The sequence below is a fragment of the Dipodomys merriami genome, unplaced genomic scaffold (assembly GCF_024711535.1).
Source record: "Dipodomys merriami isolate MVZ:Mamm:240054 unplaced genomic scaffold, mDipMer1.0.p SCAF_8, whole genome shotgun sequence".
In the NCBI taxonomy this organism is placed as follows: Eukaryota; Metazoa; Chordata; class Mammalia; order Rodentia; family Heteromyidae; genus Dipodomys; species Dipodomys merriami.
This window is the reverse complement of record NW_027206401.1, coordinates 15,342,004-15,363,506: the sequence shown is the minus strand read 5'-3', so window position 1 is coordinate 15,363,506 and position 21,503 is coordinate 15,342,004. Positions and strand designations below refer to the sequence as shown.

The following is a 21,503-nucleotide window of genomic DNA, read 5'->3' as shown; positions in this document are numbered from 1 at the left end:
GGAATTAAAGGATGCTAAGAAAGAAAGGTCAGGGCGGTGTGAAGCCCCAGAGACAGGGCTCCGTGGTGAGGATTGCTGATGCCTTCAAAACAAAGCTTTTAATGACCCGGAGGAAAATGGATTCCTGGTGTGGTGAGGAAGGGAGGGGTATTAGGGAATGTTGAGGGGAAGTGGCAAGTAACTGTGAGATGTTTCTCATTTCCCGGTAGCAGAAGACTGAGGTAGGTGCTGGAGATGGAGAATCCAAACAGACTTTTTTGTTGTTGTTGTTAGTTTAAACAAGGAGAGCTATTACTGGATTTTTAATACTGAAGAAAGCAACCGCAGTTAGAAAATACTGAGTTAGAACGTAGTAGAAAGTGCTAGAACATACTAGAGGGAAAAGCACTGTATTGATACTGGGAATCGGGTGTGGCTTCAGTTACTTTAGTGAAATGATAGTGAGGGTTCTGTGTAGCTGAGTGAGCCACATAGGGTTGAAAAATAGAGAAAAAATAGTAGAATGCATGCAGTCTCTATACGCCACATTGTAAATAGTTCGTGTCTTAATACAGCACTTTTTAGCTCATGTTTACACACAAAAGATTTATCTTTGCGTCATTTAATATTTTCCTTTGCTTTTGTTGTTTTATTCCAATTTCACTATTTTGGACATGCTCAGATGTGAGGAAGAACTGAAGTATTGATTTCAGGGAACTCCCATAGATACAGTCTGAGAGTTTTCAGGTTGTGACTGTTTTATCACATTTGCTGTTTCTTTTACTTAGTTATTTTTCTCAGTTTTCAAAATGTTCTTTGGATAGGAAGTTGCACACATCACGATGTTACCCTGAAATATTATAGTATGTTTTTTTCAAGAATAAGGATGGTCTCTACAAAACCACCATGCCATTATCCAACTTCAGAAATTACCTTTTTGCTATTATCATCTCATATTCTAGCCAAATTTGTATTGCTGCATGTGTTCTATAATCTCTTGGCATGTGCTTGAAGTGTCTGGTTTCTAAAGAAGTAAATAGAGAATATTATTTGGAAGTGGCATGAAGACTAAGGCAGTTTGTCTATCTCTCTGCTGTATCTGTCCATCCATCCATCCATGAATCCCTATCTACCAACTCAGACACCTCTGACAACACAGAATTCATTGAGAATCACTTTGGCTCAAAGTATGGGACTAACTGTATGGAAAGAAACGAAGTGTACTTAGAAGACAGACACATGTTGCATGTTGTGTCACATTGCATGTTGTGTGAATGATGATTTAGATTAGTTCCAGAAGATCATGTTTCATTGACTGGTAAAGATGTTGACATTTTACTTAAAAGAAAAACATCAACATATGGCAGAGGATAGTTCCATGTTCATTTTTGGGACCGTAGTTGGGTTGGAGAGAGGAGACAGGAGAACTGCTGTTCCTTCACCCTTACTCCTGTTCCTCTTCTGGACGTTGGTCTCCATCAGCTCTATAGCTATGCCAGCCCTGGCCAGGTGGCCACCACATCCTCTTTCATCTGAGCAGGAGTTTGACTCTGGCAAGGGAGGATTGGACCGTCCTGTGCTACTGTGTCTTCTCACAGTGGAAGTTGGTTTGTGGTTTGGGTGAGAAGTTGAAACTATTTCCAGATTTCTCTGAAGCAGCTGTTGACCCAGGTTCAGAAATGCCTAATATATTACCATGCTATGTTGTTTTTGCCAGTCCTGGGGCTTGAAATCAGGGCCTAGGCACTGTCCCTGAGCTTCTTTTGCTCAAGGTTAGCACTCTATTACTTTGAGCCACAGCACCACTTCTGGCTTTTTTTGTGTATGTGGTACTGAGGAATTAAACCAAGGGTTTCATGCATGGGAGGCAAGCACTGTACCACTCAGCCACACTCCCAGCCCCACCATGCTAATTTCCAATGTTTTTGTTTGTGCATATCTGGCATAGTGCATTATTTCATAGCATCTCATGAACAACTTTCAAAGTCATCCCTCCTGCCCACCTTGCTCTTCAAAAGTGAAATATTTATTGGACTCCTGTTTAAAAAGGAAAATAGATGAATTTTTTTATCTTGTCCTGGGTTTTGAAACTTAATCAACAGTGTTGCAGCACATTTATTATGTGTATACTCTTGTTGTTATATTCTAGATTCTATATCTGGAATTACTCTGTCAAAATTACACATTTTCAAAATGAAAAGTTGTTTCCTGATAAGGCTCCTATACACAAATGAGGGATAGAATTCCTGTGATGACATTTTCATGAGTGATAATTGCTCCAGTATCATCCCCAAATATATAAGAATTTTATCTGACTATGCAAACATCCACCACTTTGTGGGACATCATTACAGTGTCTTTAAATACTAAAGCCTAAGGGCTAACACTGCATGTGTTCCAGTTTGTGTATGTGAGGGAATGGCTTTGCCCTTCTAGATTGCTGTTCAGAAGAACAGGTTGAGTGAAAGTCAGGAAAAAGCAGTGAACCTGAAGAAAGACTTGGCGGAGATGCAGGAGTGGATGAGCCAGGCGGAGGAGGAATATCTGGAGCGGGACTTTGAGTACAAGTCGCCGGAAGAGCTGGAGGGTGCTGTGGATGAAATGAAGGTGAGCCTGGGCTAAGCAGTTGAACTTACCGTGGACCTTCTTTTCCTCACTTTGTAATGAGCCCTGTGTCCACATCACCTCACACATCCACGCCCCTCTGTGTAGCTTGGGGCACCTGCCGCAGCCTCCCAAGATCTGGCATGGATACTGTCCCACTACACCTGGCTCCATTTAGCGATGTTCAGGGCTTACTGTTTTCATGAAGAATCACTTCGGTAAGTGAAGAGACTTTGCCAGTCCATTGACGTCTCCAGACTTCTGCAGGCGGCCAGGACAGGGCTCATGCAAACCCTGACTGTCCTGAGCGGGAGAGGAGAGTGTTGGGGGGAGCATGGGTGAGGATGTCAGCTGTGCTCATGGGCTGGAGTTCCTGTAAACTTCCATTCCCGTGTCAATAATCTTGAACCCTCTCCCTTTTTATATACAGTAAAAGGGCTCCTGTCCTAAACCTCCAGCATTGCTTCAACTGTTCTAGAGTATTCAAGCCTTAAAGTATACTGTCTTAAAGGCTGTTTATTTAAATAAGATTAAACAACAGTGCACTTTTTTGTGTGTGCCATTCCTGGGACTTGAACTCAGGGCCTGGGCACTACTTCTGAGCTTCTTTTGCTCAAGGCTAGCTCTCTACCACTTGAGCCACAGCTCCATTTCTAGCTTTCTGGTGGTTAATTGGAAATAAGAGTCTCATGGACTTTCCTGCCCAGGTGGGCTTTGAACCACAATCCTCAGATCTCAGCCTCTTGAATAGCTAGGATTACAGGCGTGAACCACTGGTACCCAGCTCACACAAGGGCATTCGAATTTTGTACTTTTTCTCTCTCTTTAAAAATCATTATAGTTGAGAGCACAAAAAAAAAATGAGATTAACACCCTTGGCTGGGAAACTTTCTATTTATTTTTAATTTTCCAAACAGTCATTAGGAATTTAAAAGCAACTATACTTAAATTACTTTCTCCCACCCTGAACAAGCTGAAGTCCATTAAGCAGGAGGGAAAGCTCCGAGGGCCAGGCAAATCTGCTTGAGGTTGATTTGCTTGATGGGAGTGTGTTCACGTTGTGTACCACACAGAGTCAGGAAGCAGCTCTTTCAGCATCAGACTGGTCCAGTGTAATAGCATCTTATCTGAGGTGCTGACATTATTAGAAGGGATGCACCTATGTGCTAAGAAGAAAAAAGTCTTTAAGTTATTTATAGGACCTTTTGAAGGACATCTACCACAGTGCTTCAACTATCGAACCCCTGTAGTATTTGTGAAGATTCATTCATTCCAGACTAATATGTCCATTGAAATGAATTCACCTATTTTTTTAAAATATGAAACTCAGGATATGAAAACATTTTATACAAGTAAACACATTTTCAGATGTATTTAAATTAGATACTATGCTAAATTTAAATAACTTGAGTGGCAACACTGGGGTCATTAAATGAAAATGTGTGTGGAGACTGTACATTGGAAAATAGAAAAGTGAAATTTTAGTAGCCAAGGACGGTGGAACATATGTATAATCTTAGCACTTGGGAGATGGAGACATGAGGATTTCACCTCATGGGTTTGAGGCCAGTCGGTGCTGTATCATAAGACCCTGACTCAAAACAAATAAGCAAGGAAGCCAGCAGTGATTAATTCATATTCCAGTTAGACAATTCAAGTCCTATAGAGTTTTCATTTTGGCTTAGTTACTATATTTTTTTCAAGAACAAAATTGGTTTCAGAGAAACATCTTTTAATTTCTCTCTTTCCTGGAGCAGAGAGCAAAAGAGGACGTGTTGCAGAAGGAGGTGAGAGTGAAAATTCTCAAGGACAATATCAAGTTATTAGCTGCCAAGGTGCCCTCTGGTGGCCAGGAGCTGACATCTGAGCTGAACGTAGTGCTGGAGAATTACCAGCTTCTTTGTAATAGAATTCGAGGAAAATGCCACACACTGGAGGTAGGAACTCACCCCGCCCCCCCACGTGTCTTGAGGAAAACCTTAATTTTCTTTAAAATCCAAAAATGGGTTCATAAAATATCTTCAGGGAATAAAAATATATTGATAATAATGAAAAAAGATTCTTGTTTTAATTTTAAAAAGGAGATGTAGATCTGTCTTAAATTGTCAGAGGTTAATTAGCAAGTCACTGGGCATGTTAGATGATCTGCAAGGTTCCCATATTGCAGAACACACAGCAAGCCTCTGCTTCTTGGTCTGTTTCACCACTCCCTTCCCCCAGCACCGAAACCTCTGACACTGTGAATAAGAAATCTTTTCTCATCTATCTATCTATCTATCTATCTATCTATCTATCTATCTATCTATCTATCTATCTATCTGTCTGTCTGTCTGTCTGTCTGTCTGTCTGTCTGTCTGTCTGTCTGTCTGTCTGTCTGTCTGTCTGTCTGTCTATCTATCTATCTGTCTATCTATCTACCTACCTATCTATCTATCGACTAGCGCTCTGCCATTTGAGCGACAGTGCCACTTCCAGTTTTCTGAGTGGTTTATTGGAGATAAGAGTCTCACAGACTTTTTTGCCCAGGCTGGGTTTGAACCGTGATCCTCAGATCTCAAGCCTCCTGAGTAGCTAGGATTACAGGTGTGAGCCACTAGCTCTTGGCTCCAATATATTTTTTTTTAATTGTGAACATACTGTACAGAGGGGTTACAATTACATGGGCAGGATAATGCGTACATTTCTTACCAAGCATTGCAGCCTCCTCCTTTTGTTTACCCTTCACATCCCTTCCCAGCCTCCCCCCTCCCCCCAATCCCAATCCTTCTCCTTCCCCCCTTCCCCCCCCCCCCCGACGTTGTAAAGCTCGTTTTGGACATGACAACTTGTCCAATATATTTTTTTATATCCAGTATTTTGTCACAGTGACGTGAAAGCAAACTCACACACATGTGTTTATATTCCCTTATTTCCCTTTGCAGTGAGTCCATAGAAATCCCTGTGAAGTGTTGCATTTTGAGTAGTGTCTAAAGTTACTCATGTGAAAGAAAGAACTCTTGTATGCTGCCATTTCACTGGATCTCCAATAAATCTTTTTTTGCCCTCTATTATATTTTAGATAGAGATAGTTCAATGAGATTATTTTACTAAGATAGTGTTTGCTTAGTGGTCTTCATAAGAATATAACTTTTGTTATGTCCTATGGTGATAGCAAAGTATATTAGTGGATGACCATTTGTTTCAGCCTGCAATGAATGATTAGATGGTGTTAAACCCTGAAATGATCCAAGAATGGCAGAGGCAATCATTGCTTGTTTGCTCTGAATCTGTGCTATGCTGAGATAAACATGTATAATTAGGATTAGTAAGAAAGGTACTTAGGGATATTTTTGCCCTGTGGCAGTGATTCTGTCATCTCTTTTTTTGAGAAAAGGGAAATTGATTTGCATCTGAGCTGATGCCCTAGCCTGCTTTTTGCAGTTTTGAAATTGGGGGACTAGCAACTTCTTATTTCTTTTACTCTTAAGCCAAGGGTAAGCATTTCATGCCTGAGGACTCAAAGCTAAGTTGTGTCTTGTTTTTGTTTCATTACTGAAGAGTGTTTTGTGTACTCACTCGTCCATCTACCCTTATCCGATGAATCTGTGACCCAGCCCAAATGTAGACTATTAGGCTTTAAATATTTTTGTCTGTTTCTGAAGAAAAATATGCTGAGCCCTGTTGTGGCCTGTAGAGGTCAGATGGGGCACAGGTTTGGATCTACCTGTGCTCAGGTGGTCGATCTGAAAGAGAATAGAAGCCAGAGGCTCTGAGGGAAGTTCTTCCTCAGAAATGTTTCTCCTCTGTGGAATATGGAGGTATAAATGTACATGTATGTGAGTGAGTCTTTCCATGGTGACAAAATAAATAACATAAAAATAATTATGAGGGGCTGGAAAGGTGGCTCAGTGGTAGAGTGCTTGCCTTGCATGCATGAGGCCCTGGGTTCCATTCCTCAGCACCACATAAGCAGAAAAAGCTGGAAGTGGTGTTGTGGCTGAAGTGGTAGAGTGCTAGCCTTGAGCTGAAGAGCTGAGGGACAGCGCCCAGGCCCAGAGTTCAGGCCCCATGACTGGACAAAAAAAAAAATTGATGGGAGGAAATATTTTTCTTCTTTCTTGTTTTTCTTTTGTATTGGTTCTTGTGTTTGAACTCAGGGCCCAAGTGCTGCCCCTGAGCTATTTTAGCTCAAGTCTACCACTCTACCACTTTGAGGCACAGTGCCACTTCTGGTTTTTTGGTAGTTAATTGGAGATAGGAGTTGCACAGACTTTCCTGTTCAAGTAGCTTTGAACCACGATCCTAGATCTCAGCCTCCTGAAGAGCTAGCATTACAGGTGTGAGCCACAAGCACCCAGCAAGTAGGAGAGGCTTCTTATTCGCAGTTTCACAGGCTTTGTGTTCGACATGGTTTCCTGTCTGATTTTAATTTTCCCTGCATGCACTCTAGGAAGTCTGGTCTTGCTGGATCGAGCTGCTTCACTATTTGGATCTTGAGACCACGTGGTTGAACACTTTGGAAGAGCGCGTGCGCAGCACAGAGGACCTGCCAGAGAGGACAGATGCAGTCAGCGAAGCCCTGGAGGTTGGCGCCTGTGCCCTGGTGGCCTTTATTTTTGTCTTGATGAGGGCACATGTATTAAGATGAGGAAAGATGAGGCCGTCTGCTTCCTCAGTAGCTTTCTCCTTCGTAGCCTGATGTTTCTAACAGCCTGCCGACTTAGTGTATTTGGGGAGCCAAAGGGGACAGTGCCTTTTAAGCACAGGAAAGTTCTCCAGTGGGGTCTAGTTGATTTGCCAGTCTCGGTTATGTTACTAGGAAGCTGCTCTCTTATCTCTTTTCCCTTTTTTTGGTACTGGTTCTGGGACTTGAACTCTGGGTCTCATGCTCTTGCTTGGCTTTTTTGCTCGAGGTTGGTGCTGTACCACTTGAACCACAGCTCCACTTCTGACCTTTTTTGCAGGCTAATTGTAGATAAAGGTTTCACAGCCATTCCTGCCCAGGCAGGCTTGGAACCGTGGTCCATAGATCTCAGCCTTGTGAGTAGCCAAGATTACAGGTGATAACCACCAGCTCCTGGCTCTCTCATGTCTCCTTATACACTTTACATATGGCACCGCCTTGCCCATCATGACGTTTAGTCTGTTACATTTGGATGTGAAAGGTTACTAACTTTAGGCTGGTGAGTATAGAAATAGAGGTGACAGCTTGCAATCCAAGCTACGTTCATGCTCCCAGGGACCAAGAAATGGAGGATTCTTGCTTGCTGCTTAGTTACCACCAGCCATATAGGATAGCTTGATACTGGTTCTTTATTTTCATTATTACTGTTTTTGTTCCCGGCATGAACTCGGTGCCCGAGCACTGTCCTTGTGCTCCTCTCCCCCTCCCCCCAGGGCTACCACTCTATCAACTCCCCTACCCCCCTTTTATAGTTAATTGGAGATAAGAGTCTCAGGGATTTACCTGACCAAATTAGCTTTGAACCTTGAATCTTAGGTCCGAGCCTCCTGAGCAGCTAGGATTACAGGCGTGGCCCCCTCCCCCCCCTTTCCTGTTTCTTATGGGAATTACAGTGCCATTGTATAGAGAGCAGTGGAGGATATGCTTTCTAAATTGTAGTGACACAGTGTGGGGACTGAATGGCTGGCGGAAGTGAAGGTCAGCAGTAAGTGAGCTGGGGTGGTGGCATCCCAGGGGAGGGCCGGGATGCTGGGGAAAAGTGATCACGTCTCCACCCGAGCAGACACAGAAGCCGAGAGCATGAACAATAGTGGAAGCTTAGTTACCCCCCCCCCCCAGTTTCCTAATATGAGTTAATATAAATACATTATAAAATAAGGAGGCTAGAGAAGAGTATAGGACATATTCTAAGATAAATACTTTTAAGCAGTTTGTATGTGTCTCCTTAAGTTCTTGCTATATTGTTGCTACTCTTACTATGCATGTGCACTGGCATGCCGCCCATTGGGTCACAGGCTGTGGAGTCATAATAGTGTTGGGCAGTCTTTGGATTCTTAGCTCATCCTTTTACTGACTAAAGAAAGGGAAGATAATTTAACTTTTTGGAGTTATTTCTCTCAGTTTTCCCATCTGCAAAATAGGAATGAACTAATCCATATTCTTAATTTTTTTTGGGTCCGGTTATGGGGCCTGAACTCTGGGCCTGGGCACTGTCCCTCAGCTCTTCAGCTCAAGGCTAGCGCTCTACCACTTGAACCACAGCGCCACTTCTGGCTTTTTCCTTTTTGCTTATGTGGTGCTGGGGAATCGAACCCAGGGCCTCATGCATGCAAGGCAAGCGCTCTACCACTGAGCCACCTTCCCAGCCCCTCAGATTCTATTTGTATGGAGCTGTTTCTGCTTTTAAACTTTGTCTTATCCAGAATTTCTCAAATAATTGATAATTGTTGGAACTACTTTTATGAAATCATAATTTCTCAGTCATACTGATTTTTCACTTTCATAAATGTATTAATTAGTAGGATATGATTCACTTTGTGGATTAGACATTGATTTATTTCCTGGTAGTATCCCTTAAGTTTTTAGAAAGTGTTTTAAGAAAGTCAGCCCGGCACCTGTAGCTTGCTTATGCCTGTAATCCTAGCTACCTAGGAAGCTGAGATCTGAGGATTGCAGTTCAAATCCAGCCCAGGCAGGGAAGTCCATGAGACTCTTATCTCCAATTAACCACCAGAAAAGCAGAAGTGGTGCTGTGGCTCAAGTGGTAGAGTGCTCCCCTTGAGCTAAAGGGCTGAGGGACAGTGCCCAGACCCAGAGTTCAACCCCAAGACCCACCTCCTTTTCCCCCAAAAAAGGAATGCCATATTTTGGATCTGTGATGCATTTCACATTAATAAACATAACATTTTTTTCCCTTGCCCCTGGTCCAGTCTTTGGAATCAGTTTTACGCCACCCAGCAGATAATCGCACCCAGATTCGGGAACTCGGGCAGACTCTGATTGATGGTGGAATCCTGGATGACATAATCAGTGAGAAACTGGAGGCTTTTAACAGCCGCTATGAAGAGCTAAGCCACCTGGTAAGGACTGGGCTGTGCATGCGTGTGATGGTGTGTTACTCATCTTAGTTTTTATATACATAACTTTATATTATGTTTAAGTAGTTGTACAAAGGGGTTTCAATTTCAGATGTGAGTTTATGAGTACAGTATATCTTGGTGACTGGGTATTTGTGATTTGGAGCTGGTCCGAAGCTTTCAAGTCATACTGAGCTTCCATGTTGAGTCAGGTTGGTAACATCTGGAGTTGATCGAGGCTAGTTACTGCTTTGAAGTTGGTTTAAGTGGTTTAAGTTGGTTTAAGTTAACTAACTTTAATGGGGGCATGCAGTCTTTACAGTGCTAAGAAGGGAAGAATTGACTTGGTACTTTGGAGATAAACAGAATTTGATGATTTAAAACAAATAACAAGAACACAACACACACACAAAACCCATTGGCTTTGAGGCTTCTTCAGTTTGCCTTAAAAATCTCATTGCTGTATAGAAGAGTAATAACTTGTATTATCCTTGTAAATATTAGGCCTGTCAGAATTAAACATAAACTAGTATGAAAGCCATGGTCTTAGTTTGAATCTAGATTTTTATCTTTGGATGTACATTCAAATCAGTTGTTGAAATGGTAGGATATTGCTCTGTTAGGAAGGCTGTATAGATATTAGATACCATTAAACTCATGCTAAATCAGAAAACTAATATTTAGACCATGGATAACATCAATCTTTATTTAAAAAAATTAACAAATAGGATTAAACACATAGGTGCTAATGGCCAAACTTATTTTCAACTTGGAAAAACAAATAGATTCTGATGTTTATTCTATTGATAGGTATCGGTCATGTTTAAAAATACTCCAGAGTTACAGAATTACAAAATTTGATATGCTCTTTCTTGTGCCCTATAGGAAATCTTTCCATTTTGGTATTTTTGTCATCATACATAGAAATAAGTATAAATTAGTAAGTCCATTGCTAGGGACAATGTACTAGTAGGACATTTTCACCTTTATGTACAGTTATTTATCAGGAAGGCTAACATCTTGAACTAGTGCTTCTTTAGTCTTAGTGGCTGGAAAATTTGTTGTGTTGAACAACTTATGACTAACAATTTGTCCCTTTGCAGGCGGAGAGCAAGCAGATTTCTTTGGAAAAGCAACTGCAGGTCCTGCGAGAAACTGATCACATGTTTCAGGTGCTGCAGGAGAGCCTGGGGGAGCTGGATAAACAGCTCACCAACTACTTGACGGACAGGGTTGATGCCTTCCAGGTTCCGCAAGAAGCTCAGGTACCACTTGGGGGTTTGTGAGCTTTTGAGTTGTGAAGAAGGAAATAGGTAGTTACCTTTGCTGCCAAGGAACCGTTCTTGCTAGTGTAAGGAAGAATGGTTGACTCACACATGGAACAATGCCTAGATTTTGGTTCCTTTGTTCCCTATGAGAGACCTGGACCATTGCTAACATTTCAGAATTGCAGTTTCCTTAGCTATGAAATGGGGACATTTTCTTCATTTAGGAATAAGTTGCCAGTGTTTGAAGTAACACATGCAGACCTTAAAATGTGCCTAATGCAGATACCTGTGACCTTAAAATGTGCCTAATGCAGATACCTGTGACTCAGGCCTGTAATCCTGGCTACTCAGGAGTCTGAGATCCAAGGATCCTGTTTTTGAAGCTAGCTCAGCCAAGAAGAAAGTCCATGAAACTTTTATATCCAATTAACCAGCAAAAAATGGAAAGTGGAGTTGAGGCTGAAGTGGTAGAGTACTACCCTTATATGAACAAGCTAAGTGATAGGGCTCAGGTTCTGAGTTCAAGCTCTAGTACTGGCACACACAAAAAAATAACCAGTCAACTGTCAAACCCCAAACAAATATGTACCTAGACATAGTGTCATACAGTATGCCGGCACATATTGTTATTATATTTATTGTCAGCCTGTTAAACCTTATAGAATACAGTATGATATGTTACGAAACTATGAGGAATTTCTGATTTATTTCTTTGTATATTTTTTAAAGAAACCGTATCCTCTCTCTGTCCTAATCTCTTGGTAGAAAATCCAAGCAGAGATCTCTGCCCATGAGCTCACTCTAGAGGAGCTGAGAAGGAATCTGCGTTCCCAGCCCCCTGTGTTCCCGGAGGGAAGGACCAGCAGAGGGGGCAGCCAGATGGAGCAGCTGCAGGTAACCAGGACCAGGCACTTTCTCGCCTTTTCAATATGGCGGAGAAAAGAGTTGCTGACTGGGAGATTTTGTGTGATATAGACTGTGGAACAGATGTGAGGTATTAAAGGTCTATTACATTCCAGGACATTAGAAATGAATTGTTGCATGGGTGTAGAAATAGCACATCTGCTTTTATAACTGAACTGAGAGGAGAGCGTAAGCTCGATTTAGAAGTCAGCTTTCTGTCAACTGTAGTTGTTAATACAGAGTCTCTGAGATCTGAGAGTCCATGAGCTCCCTGGGTAGGCTGAGTGATACAGATTCCCATAGTTCTTTTTTTTCTTTCATAAAAAAAAACTTCTTTTTAAATGCCCGACCTGAGGCTTGAAGTCAGGGCCTGAGTACTGTCTTTGAGCCATTTTGCTCAACACTGGTGTTCTACTACTTGAGCCATAGCTTTTCTTCTGGGTTTTTGGTAGCTTATTGGAGAGTCTCACAGACTTTCCTGTCTGGCTTTGTCTGGCTTCCTGGGCTGGCATTGAACTGTGATCCTCAGATCTCAGCCTCTGAAGTAGCAAGGATTACAGGCATGAATCAGTGGTGCCTGGCTTACGTCGTTCCTTTATGGTTGATATGACATTGACTTTCACTCTGAGTTTGGGATGAAGGGCATTTGAATCCTAGGGTCCTACACTATACTGTTTGAACAGGCGAGAAAATTAATGAAACCTAAATTCCAGTGAGACTTGCTTTCCTTCATTATTTCTAAGCTGGAGACTTATGAGTATTGCATAATTCATGACTTTGAGCTGTGCTCTTCACTTACACAATGGGGATAACCTTCTTGAGTTCCTTTAGGTTTGCTTCTTCATTTGGAATGATTCTCTGGTGCTTTCATTTCATTTAGGGTTATGTTAATGTCCACTGGTGAGAGAGATTTGTCATTTTGAGGTGAATTGCTTCTTCATTTCATTTCTGCCAACAGAGGAAACTTCGAGAAGTGTCCACGAAATTTCAGCTCTTCCAGAAGCCTGCAAATTTTGAACAGCGCATGCTGGACTGTCAGCGTGTACTGGCTGGTGTGAAATCTGAGCTCCACATCCTTGAGGTGAAGGACGTGGACCCTGAGGTCATCCAGACACACCTAGACAAGTGTATGGTAAGCCTGCTGGGGGACTCATGGGTCTAGAGAGCTTTCTCGAAGTTATTCTGGCTTATTGTCTTGTTTTCTGTATGTGACCTTGACTAGTTTGCTGCACACAGGCATTGATGTTGGAGAACACATAAGGAAATCAGAAATGGGGGCTTTTCTTTCCAAGGAAAGTATAAGAGCAAAAAGAGATAGTGAGAGCTGGTGGTCAGTGGCTCATGCCTGTAATCCTAGCTACTCAAGGGGCTGGGACCTGGAGGATGGTAGTTCAAAGCCATCCTGGGCACCCAAAATCCAAGAAACTTAATTAACCAGCAGAATTAGGTACTGAAGGTGTGGTTTAAGTGGTAGAATGTCTGCCATGAGGACAAAGGGCATGTTAGAGTGTGAGGCCTTGAGCTTAAAACCCGTACTGGTGGGTGCCGGTTGCTCACCCTTGTAATTCTACTACTCAGGAGGCTGAGATCTGAGGATTGTGATTCAGTGCCACGGACAGGAAAGTCCATGAGACTCTTATGTCCAGTTAACCACCAGAAAATGAGAAGAGGTTCTATGGCTGAAAGTGGTAGAGTGTTAGCCTTGAGCGGAAAAAACACAGGGATAGTGCCCAGGTCCTGAGTTCAAGCCCATGACTGACAAAAAAAAACACACCCAGTACTAGCAAACCCCCAAACCCATTACTAGCACCAGAGAGAGAGGGCTGGGGAAGGAGAAAATAAAGTAATTGATTGCAGTCTGCTGAAGTAAGGGATGTAAACTCAACATATATAAACAATATGTATGAAAAAACAAAGAGACATCTTAATCATAGCATGAAGTTAGGGAGGCTCAGCAGAATGTAAGCCAAATTTCTAATTATAAATTTAAAGTAGCAGGACAACATTTAGAATGAATGTCAGGCATATTACTGCATTAAAACAATTCCTTTACAAGGCAAGTTAAAAAATTTAACTTCTGTTTCATGTAGAAGAAGAAATTATACTTAGAATGGCTGCAGGAATAGTGAAAAAAGATTCCTTTGCTCAAAAATAAAAGTTTAAATCAAAGTTTAAACTTAAGATGAGAAAGGAGGGAAGGATATACGCGGTCTTTTTACTATCTCTGCTTTGAACTTTGAAATTCAGTTGAATAGAAATTTTAAAATAATATATCTGGGGGATCTGATCTTAGACTTAGTGTGATGCTTGAGGATCATGGAAAACTTCAAATGACACTTGTTAGACTGCAGAAGTCTGAAATGAATTCTTCATACTTTTTTTGTCTTTTACTGTGAAACTACTTTTATACCTAGAGTATCATTTTATGCATGATGGCCATTCAAATTTTTTTTAATCTTAATTTTTTTATTTGTTATTGTAGAGTTGATAGAGGGGTTACAGTTACATAGATAGGTAATGAATAATGAGTATAATTCTTTTTGAACCATGTCTCCCCTCTCTCCTCTCCCTCTCTGTTTTTCCCTCCCATGCCCACCCGTAAGATCTCCTATTCATTTTCCAAATAGTATCTGGTGGGTATCACTGTTGTATTTGTTCAATCTTTGTAAAACCTTTTCTGTGCCCCCCTTTGCTCTCCCAAATACAAACAAGACAAAAAGAAAAGAAAAGAAAAGCAGCAACAGTGACAACTAAAATGTCTCTTGTTTCCTTTCTTGGAGTTCAAATTCATAAACTATTATTTTATATAATCATATGCACATCTGGAATTCTACTCATCCAGCAGAAAGAATGATATTGTACCTTTCAGAAGGAAATGGAAAGACTTGAAAAAAATTATATTAAACAAAATAAGCCAGTCAAAGACATAGGCTGAATGTTTTCCCTCATTTGTGGTAATTAGAATATTCCAATACATCTACAAGTAAGCACACTGAATGATTAAACACACACACACACATTCGGACATGGTAAATTATACAGGAATCTAGACATTCACACACTGAGGTCAAAGAAGGATCTGCATAGGAGTGTTTGACAATGGTCCTTCAAATTTTAGGCCTAATATTTCTCCCATTTTAGTTGGAAAAATGTTTATAGTATACTACAAAGTACTTCCACCAACATTTCATACACAGTTGTGAGAGCTCGAAGCAAGTATACACTCCATTAGCTTGACTTCTTACCTGGTTTGAGAAAGTGTTACAGCCTTGATATCATTAGGTTCAAACGTCAAGCCACATTTGAGGAAGGTACAGCGTTTTGGTGTCTGTCAAACTGTGCCAGCTCTGTTTGGAAATGCTTACCACCTGAAAGGGTTTTAATCACAGGGTTTTGTTTTTGTTTTCAAAGAAACTGTATAAAACTTTGAGTGAGGTCAAGCTGGAAGTGGAGACGGTCATCAAAACCGGAAGACACATTGTGCAGAAGCAGCAGACAGACAACCCCAAGGGGATGGATGAGCAGCTGACCTCCCTGAAGGTCCTCTACAATGACCTGGGCGCACAGGTGAAGTGGCCCACATGACCCCTTCCCCCCCCCTGCAGCTCTACTTAGTGTTATGTATTCTCACAGCTGTTATCTATCTGTTCTTGATTTTTGGATTGGGGACTGAATCTGGGGCCTCACACATACAAACATGGGCTCCTGCACTGAGTCCCAGTGTAAACCCTCTTTGTTTTGAAAATTTTTTATTGTAATTAAGTGATTATATAATTCCCCAAAGCCCTCTTGTGTATTTCAAAATTCACTTTTTGGAAAATGCATCTTTGAGGTTAATGACACTAATATCTATACCTTAAGTTTGGCTTAATAGTTCCTTAGTAATATAATGACTACTAGCTATAGAGAAATGCATTTTTAACATTTAGTCCAGGTTAGTTCTATTGATACTTTCCGTGGCTACTGACATTTCATAAATTATGGGGGAAAGGCCACAAAATAATAGTCCCTGTATGAATTCTACCAAACAGTCATCCCTATATAAAATGGAATAGTTTACTGAGAATTGTTAAGGCATCAGGAAACTGGTAAACAGGAAGCTGATATTAAAATCTGGACTTTGGCCGCCTTAGTGAGGGCTCAGGCTGGAATTGTCACATTTCCCTGTGAGTGACTGCTGGGATACAACAGGGTTATTGTCCTTGACCATGAAGGATCTTTGTCCAGAACTAGTGTACAAAAGAGCCAGGGGCACGAAACCTTGATCATCTTGAATGTGTTAGGCAAATTTTGGATCCTTCTTCCATTATTAAATAGCAACAACTTTGGCTTTCCTTAAGACTGAAATTTCTGCTTAAGTCCAGGGCAAAAGAGCTGAAGTTTTGTTACCAATTTAAAATCTGTAAGTTTAGAAAGACTAAACCAAAGCCCAACAAAATAAGTACCAGGGAATGAGTGCTTGCAAGGAGGGAGGGAGAGCATGCAGGCAAGAATTCAATGTATATACCACAGAATTAAGAAAAATAGGGAAGGGGTGGGGGAAGAAAGGTGAAGATGTTGAAGGGATGGTACAGATCATATAATCTGCTTTATTAAATGGCAAAAAAATCCAATACATAGAGTTTAAACATGAAGAAAAGTAAGGGGAGGGGCAGGTGAGAATGTGGAAAGGAATAACACTGATCAAGATGCACAGTATTCATAAATTGCTTGTTGAATGACAACTCCTTTGTACAACTCCATAAGGATAATAAAAAAAAATCCAGAAAAAATCAATACACGTCCTAAGTAAATCCCATTTCCCTTATATGGACAAGATCAAATAAAATCAGTAAGGATGAAGAGACCAGACTTTCTCTAGGCATTCCCTACCTCATTCTGCAGGATGACGTTGTTGGTTGAAAACATTTTGATGCATGATACATCTGAACAGTTATCTTTGGAGCTTCTTTCTGATCTTATGTGGCTGGAACGATTTTTTTTAAGTAGTGTTTTCCCCCCACTGGTTGAACAATGCATGGGTGAGCTGAGAATGGCCTTGCTGATTTTCAGATTGATTCTGTAGTTACGATGACAGTTTTCATGTTAGTGAATTTTCTCATTCGGCATAATGAAGACTTTCTTGTGTGTCAGGTTTGACACAGGCAGTGGAGCTCAGAGGAAGGAAAAACAAGTTATCTTTATGTCAACGAATTTCGGGCTGTGGAGGAAGACGGTGTTAAGTTATTCATGGGAAGTTATTTCAAGGTGCCAATTGAAGTGCTCTGAAGGCAGGCATTTGGGACTTTAAAACATGAATAAAAGGGAATTAGGTCCATTCTTGGGTTAGGCCAGCTTCCCTGAGGCGGTGATGCTGAGATCTGAAGGATGGTTGGGATAAGCAGAGGCTTGCTTTTGAGGCTTATGAAGGAACAGTGTGTAAAGACCCTGTGGTAGGAGGGAAGGTGGTATGTCTGTGTGATTAGAGACAGTCAGTGCAGAGAGCATCATGGGGCCAGGCCCAATTCCTGTTGTGTTTGTAGGGTAAAAGTTTAAACCCTACTGAATTTTTAGTAGGGAGGGTAATACGCACAGATCAGCTCTGTAGAAGGCCACTCCCTGCAGTTTGGAGAGTGAGCTGCAGAGAATGGGGATTGGATAGGAGTAGACCAGCCAGGAAGGGCTGGATTCCTCATGAGAGACCAGGGTGGCTTAGAGATGGTGGACAATGGAGATGCGTAAGTTGACTGCAGGCCGGCATAGGAATTGCTCTCTGTAGCCTTTGTGAGGATTAGCTTTGGGAGTGGAAGAGTAGGAGACTCCTAGGCTTTATGATTTCGTGAAGCTCATGGTGGGATCCTTGGAACACTGGGTGGCTGGAAGGAAAGGCAGGGATATGCAGAAACTATAAGCCTGCGTTGGGTACGTTGACACTCTGAGCCTGTTGGAGAGAGATAACTGGAGATGGCAAGTGTCCAGACAGACACGCAACTCAGGAGAATAATTTGGGCAAAGAGGTGGACTTAGCAACTCCTGTATATGAAGGTAGTGGTTAAAGTCTTCAGGAAGGATGCCATTGCCTAGAGAGAGAATGGAGCACACTTACAAGTGTGCTTGGTATTTGTTGTTTTGTCTTCCTTATTAAACTTAGCAAGGGAGTGTCTGTGGAGTGGGGGTGGGTGGGTAGAAGTCAGATGTCCTAACTTGCCGAATGTGTTAGAAGAGACAAAATGGAGCCAACACTGTCAGAAAATGGCTGTAAGGATTTGAATGGAAGAAGTGGATAGAGGAGGGTCTTAGGGGAAGGGAAAAAGGAGGGATATGTTTGTGTGTGTGTGTGTGTATGTGTGTGTGTGTGTGTGTGTGTGTGTGTGTTCATATGTGTGCATGGCTGTACATGCAAGTGAGAGACATTGGAGAGTGGTCTTTAATAGCTGGTAGAAGTGATTCTTGTTTAGGGGAAGTGCTTGCATTTTCAAGAGGGAAAAAGGATAAATGGTAAAAGATTTATGACTTCATACAGCTTAATTCATGGTATAGTACCTTTTAAAATGCATTGATTATACTGAGAAAAGTGTAAATTGATACAGGTTGAACTGCAAATGATTCTTCCCAGTCCCTACAAATCTCAAGTGGCATTAAGTTTTACGATAATTGTGTTTTTGCCTGGGCATGTCAGAGTCAGATAAATATTATCTAAATACATAATATCTTTTAGTAGAATTCAATTATTTGTCTTCTAAAGTCAGCATTGAAGGGCTATTAATTTAGAATCATGCATTTTAATTACATTCCATGACAAAATTATTATACTTGTAAGAGGGACTTTAATAACCATCATTTCTTGAACTATGGAAGAGTGAAATTGAACTGAGTGGTGAAAGAAGCCAGTTTTTACCCCATGGTACTTACTTAACAAAATGTGATCTTCAGGTCATTTTTATCAAGAGAAAAGTTCACTTCCTGTAGGACTCTTCTCTGTCCCTGTGATAAGAACATATAAATGTTATTATCAGTTGTGTGCTCATCCAAACAAGTAGACCAATATTTACATCTGGTGGTGTCTTCTCAGCTTTGTGCTGGCATTGATGGCTTCTGGTTTGGGAATATCAATATGGAAGGTAAAAGGTTAACCCAGGCCCTTTTCCTTGGCTCTAATGTCCTTTAGCTTCATTTCCCTTATGAAGAAAGTGGAGAGAGCAAGGCCTATCACAGAGGTGCTTGTGACCTGTTCATTGCTTTACTGGGCTATTTCTTAACAAGCCATAGATACTGTACGATGAGACCACTGTTACTTCAATGACAAGGGCAGCATAAAAATAAGGATCACATATTCTCGTTATCGAGTCATACAGTATTTTATGTAGTTGTAAAACATGACATTGTGGACTTAATGCTACTTTTTCTGCAAATCACTATAATTCTGTGAGCATGCAAAAAAAAAAAGTTCTTTCATTGTAAGGATTCTTTTTTTGTTGTTGTTCATTTTTTTTTTAATTGTGGAAATACCTTACAGAGGAGTTACAATTACATGGGCAAGGTAATGAGTACATTTCTTATTGTTGCCTCCTCCTTTGTTTCCCCTTCCCATCCCTTCCATCTCCCTCCCTTCCCGCCCCCTCCCCGCCTCGGCCAAAGTTGTAAAGTTTGTTTTTCAACATAATGACTCATCTAACTGTATCCCTATTTAAACGATTTGTTTTTGCCCTTCCCCTCCACAAATTATACCAGCATCAAATACAGTGAAAGCAGCAGTTATACTGTGGGGGAGGGACATACAAAGCAACAAAGAAATCATCTTATAAATATATTAGAAACCCCCACAGTATAACCCATGCTTTCACTGTATTTGTTGTCCATATGATTTGTAGAGAGGAAGGGGAAAAAACAAGTCGTTTAAGTAAGGATACAGGTGGACCCATTGCAACCATGAGAAATACAAGTTGTTATGTCGAAATGAATTTACAACATTGGTGGGGGTGGGGTGGAGAGGGTTGGGGGGGTATTTTCACAATAAAAAATAAATAAAAGTTAAAAAAATAAATATATTAGAAACAATCGCATGAAAGAAAAAACATTTGAATACTTAACTTGGGGTTCATTTCACCTAACATCAACTTTTCTGAACTTTTCTGCTTGTCTCATACATATACTAGCATTTACCCAAATGATCACAGACAAGACCACACTAAAGCTACCAGCACAACTATGTTTATTGCATCATTATTTATCATAGCTAAGATATGGAACCAATCCAAATGCTCCTCAGTAGATGAATGGATCAAGAAAATGTAGTATATATACCCAATGGAATTCTATGGCTCCATCAGAAAGAATGACATTGCCCCATTTGTTAGGAAATGGAAAAACTTGGAAAAAATTATATTAAGTGAAGTAAGCCAGGCCCAAAGAAACATAGGTCCCATGGTTTCCCTTATTTGCAATAACTAGTATATGTCATTGTAAGGATTCTAAGGCTCTTCTGTTCTATATTCTAATGTGTACCAGTTTTTCATTCCCGAACTTTGTCTTGATCTGTCGTCCATTCAGGTGACAGAAGGAAAGCAAGGACTGGAAAGGGCTTCTCAGCTAGCCAGGAAGGTGAAGAAGGAGGCCGCCTGCCTCTCCGAGTGGCTTTCTGCTACCGAGGCAGAGTTGGTGAAGAAGTCCACTTCCGAGGGTGCGCTGGGTGACGTGGACGCAGAAATCTCCTGGGCTAAAGTGAGTCATGGCTCAGATGAGCCGCCAGCACGTTTGCAGATGACTGGGGCATCGTGGGGGTACAATGGAGGAAGATGCTGTTTCCCTTCGTTTCTTGGTCATCAAAGCTTTTTCTTTTCTCCATGTCTCTGTTCTAAGGCGAACGTTCATCATTTTAAGATGATAAATACTTTGGTCTTGATTTCAGGAGCATTAAACAGATAGGGAACATAAAGGCATAATGGCTGTGGAATACCTAAAGACCTTTTCATTAGTCGTCTTCAGAATCAGCGATGTTGTCAGTGTGTTGATTTTAGTTTTTCTTGAATAATTTTATTTCAACAACTGATCTTCCTGTTGCAAACTAACTGACGTCAAAAACATAAGGGAAGATTTTTATTTTTTTTAACCATAGGTTTCCTTATCCCTATATTATTTTGAAATTGCCAAGAGCTGATTTGCTTTTGAGGTGGACCGAGAATCCAGCAGGAACGCAGAGTAGTTCTCGTATGAAGTTGGGCTGTTTGTCTCGGTTTCCTTGCTAAGAAAGAAATGGGAAGGATGCTAGAGAATCGAATCTTCATATAAGGCCTAGCGGCAGAGCTGAAGGCCTCTGTCGGGGTTTGTGCTCTGTCTTCAGGAGACCACAGGGTGCTGGGAACACAGCTCTGCTTACCTTCAGTGCTCTGTGGACGTGATACCTGACAGTCAAGAAACAATAGTCTCAATGTTGCAGATCGTTCAGAGAAAAAGTGCTATGCCCTGAGTGTGTGTGTGTGGGGGGGAACAAAGGAAAGCAGAGGGACTAGAGAGACAGGAAGAGCATCCTATGGATGAACCAAGCAGAGGCACCCAGTAGTTCCTGTGAGACTCAAGCTTTTCAGGAAACATTAGCATCTATTCCCGCCCCCCCCCTCCCCGTCCCCTCCCTTCCCATCCCCTTCCCCTCCCCTGTTCTCTCCTCCTGCCTTACAGATGTTTTTCTTGCAAATAATTATAGTATATATCCAGAGTTCCTCTAGCAATCTAGGAAGTAACTTCATTGTGAAT

The 21,503-nt window shown here is 41.3% G+C and overlaps 1 protein-coding gene across 7 annotated transcripts in view; it reads left to right on the top strand.

Moving 5' to 3' along the window:
• The window catches only part of Utrn (utrophin), a 427,285-nt gene that overhangs the window by 150,938 nt on the left and 254,844 nt on the right, over nucleotides 1-21,503 (top strand). For all 7 annotated transcript variants that reach the window (XM_070010729.1, XM_070010724.1, XM_070010730.1 and 4 more), the window contains 9 exons: nucleotides 2,416-2,586; nucleotides 4,341-4,520; nucleotides 7,013-7,147; nucleotides 9,457-9,606; nucleotides 10,707-10,868; nucleotides 11,637-11,765; nucleotides 12,733-12,906; nucleotides 15,186-15,341; nucleotides 20,304-20,474. In XM_070010729.1, coding sequence (XP_069866830.1) covers nucleotides 2,416-2,586; nucleotides 4,341-4,520; nucleotides 7,013-7,147; nucleotides 9,457-9,606; nucleotides 10,707-10,868; nucleotides 11,637-11,765; nucleotides 12,733-12,906; nucleotides 15,186-15,341; nucleotides 20,304-20,474 — 1,428 coding nt within the window. The remainder of the gene's footprint in view (nucleotides 1-2,415; nucleotides 2,587-4,340; nucleotides 4,521-7,012; nucleotides 7,148-9,456; nucleotides 9,607-10,706; nucleotides 10,869-11,636; nucleotides 11,766-12,732; nucleotides 12,907-15,185; nucleotides 15,342-20,303; nucleotides 20,475-21,503) is intronic.